Here is a 768-nt window from a genome sequence, read left to right as displayed (position 1 = left end):
GAGCACACGTCGCAACACACACACAGATACATTTTCTTAACTAACTTCATACATACACCGACGTTGGGAACCGGACATGCATTTTGGCCTTTCTCTGATCCGGTTGATGCAAGTTCTAAGTGATTCTCCTTGGGTTTTCTGGGTCTCTCGAAGATATCGTCAGGCGGGCTTGTTGTTCTTTAGTGTGATGGCGATCTGTGGGGCGCGGAATGTGTTGTAATAGGCGTCGCGGGCGGGGTGGGTCAGGGTAGCCTTCAGACAATCGGTCTCTCGTGGCCTATATTATGGATAGACATATAAAAACATATATAAATGCATATAAACATATGTGTAGACAATGTCTTACAAAAAGCACATTTTTAATGCATTCAGACCCAAGTCTACTTTCAATAATATACATTAATATACAAATGTGCCCATATATATTTGAACTAAACAAAAATGCATGCATACACATGTATTTCCACTAACATATAAATATATGCAAACACAGGCAAATATATTTACGCTATATTTGCGTAACACGAGCGTTAAACTAATACGCTAGCATATACACATCACCACGCGCTAGCATAAATTTACACTCCCGCATACACACGCATAACACGCATTAATACTAACGCATACTAATTACACACTAACATATACACCTCAAACTCGTCAATATGAACCTTTGTTGGGAAGTTGCTCTTATAATCTCACGGAACATAACGAGGATCTCATGCTCTGGCAGCTTACATTTCCGGGTACACATCCTGCACTAACACG

The 768-nt window shown here is 40.4% G+C and overlaps 1 protein-coding gene across 1 annotated transcript in view; it reads right to left on the bottom strand.

Moving 5' to 3' along the window:
• Positions 1–207, bottom strand: part of LOC119592528 (U3 small nucleolar ribonucleoprotein protein IMP3-like) — a 22589-nt gene extending 22382 nt beyond the window's left edge. The window contains exon 1 of the mRNA XM_037941387.1: positions 57–207. Within this exon, the coding sequence (XP_037797315.1) occupies positions 57–82 (26 nt within the window). The 5' untranslated portion in view covers positions 83–207. The remainder of the gene's footprint in view (positions 1–56) is intronic.
• Between the last annotated feature and the right edge of the window lie 561 nt (positions 208–768).

Source organism: Penaeus monodon, chromosome 30 (genome assembly GCF_015228065.2).
Source record: "Penaeus monodon isolate SGIC_2016 chromosome 30, NSTDA_Pmon_1, whole genome shotgun sequence".
NCBI classification, from domain to species: Eukaryota; Metazoa; Arthropoda; class Malacostraca; order Decapoda; family Penaeidae; genus Penaeus; species Penaeus monodon.
Note: the sequence above shows the minus strand (reverse complement) of the source record. Positions and strands in the feature narration are given on the sequence as shown.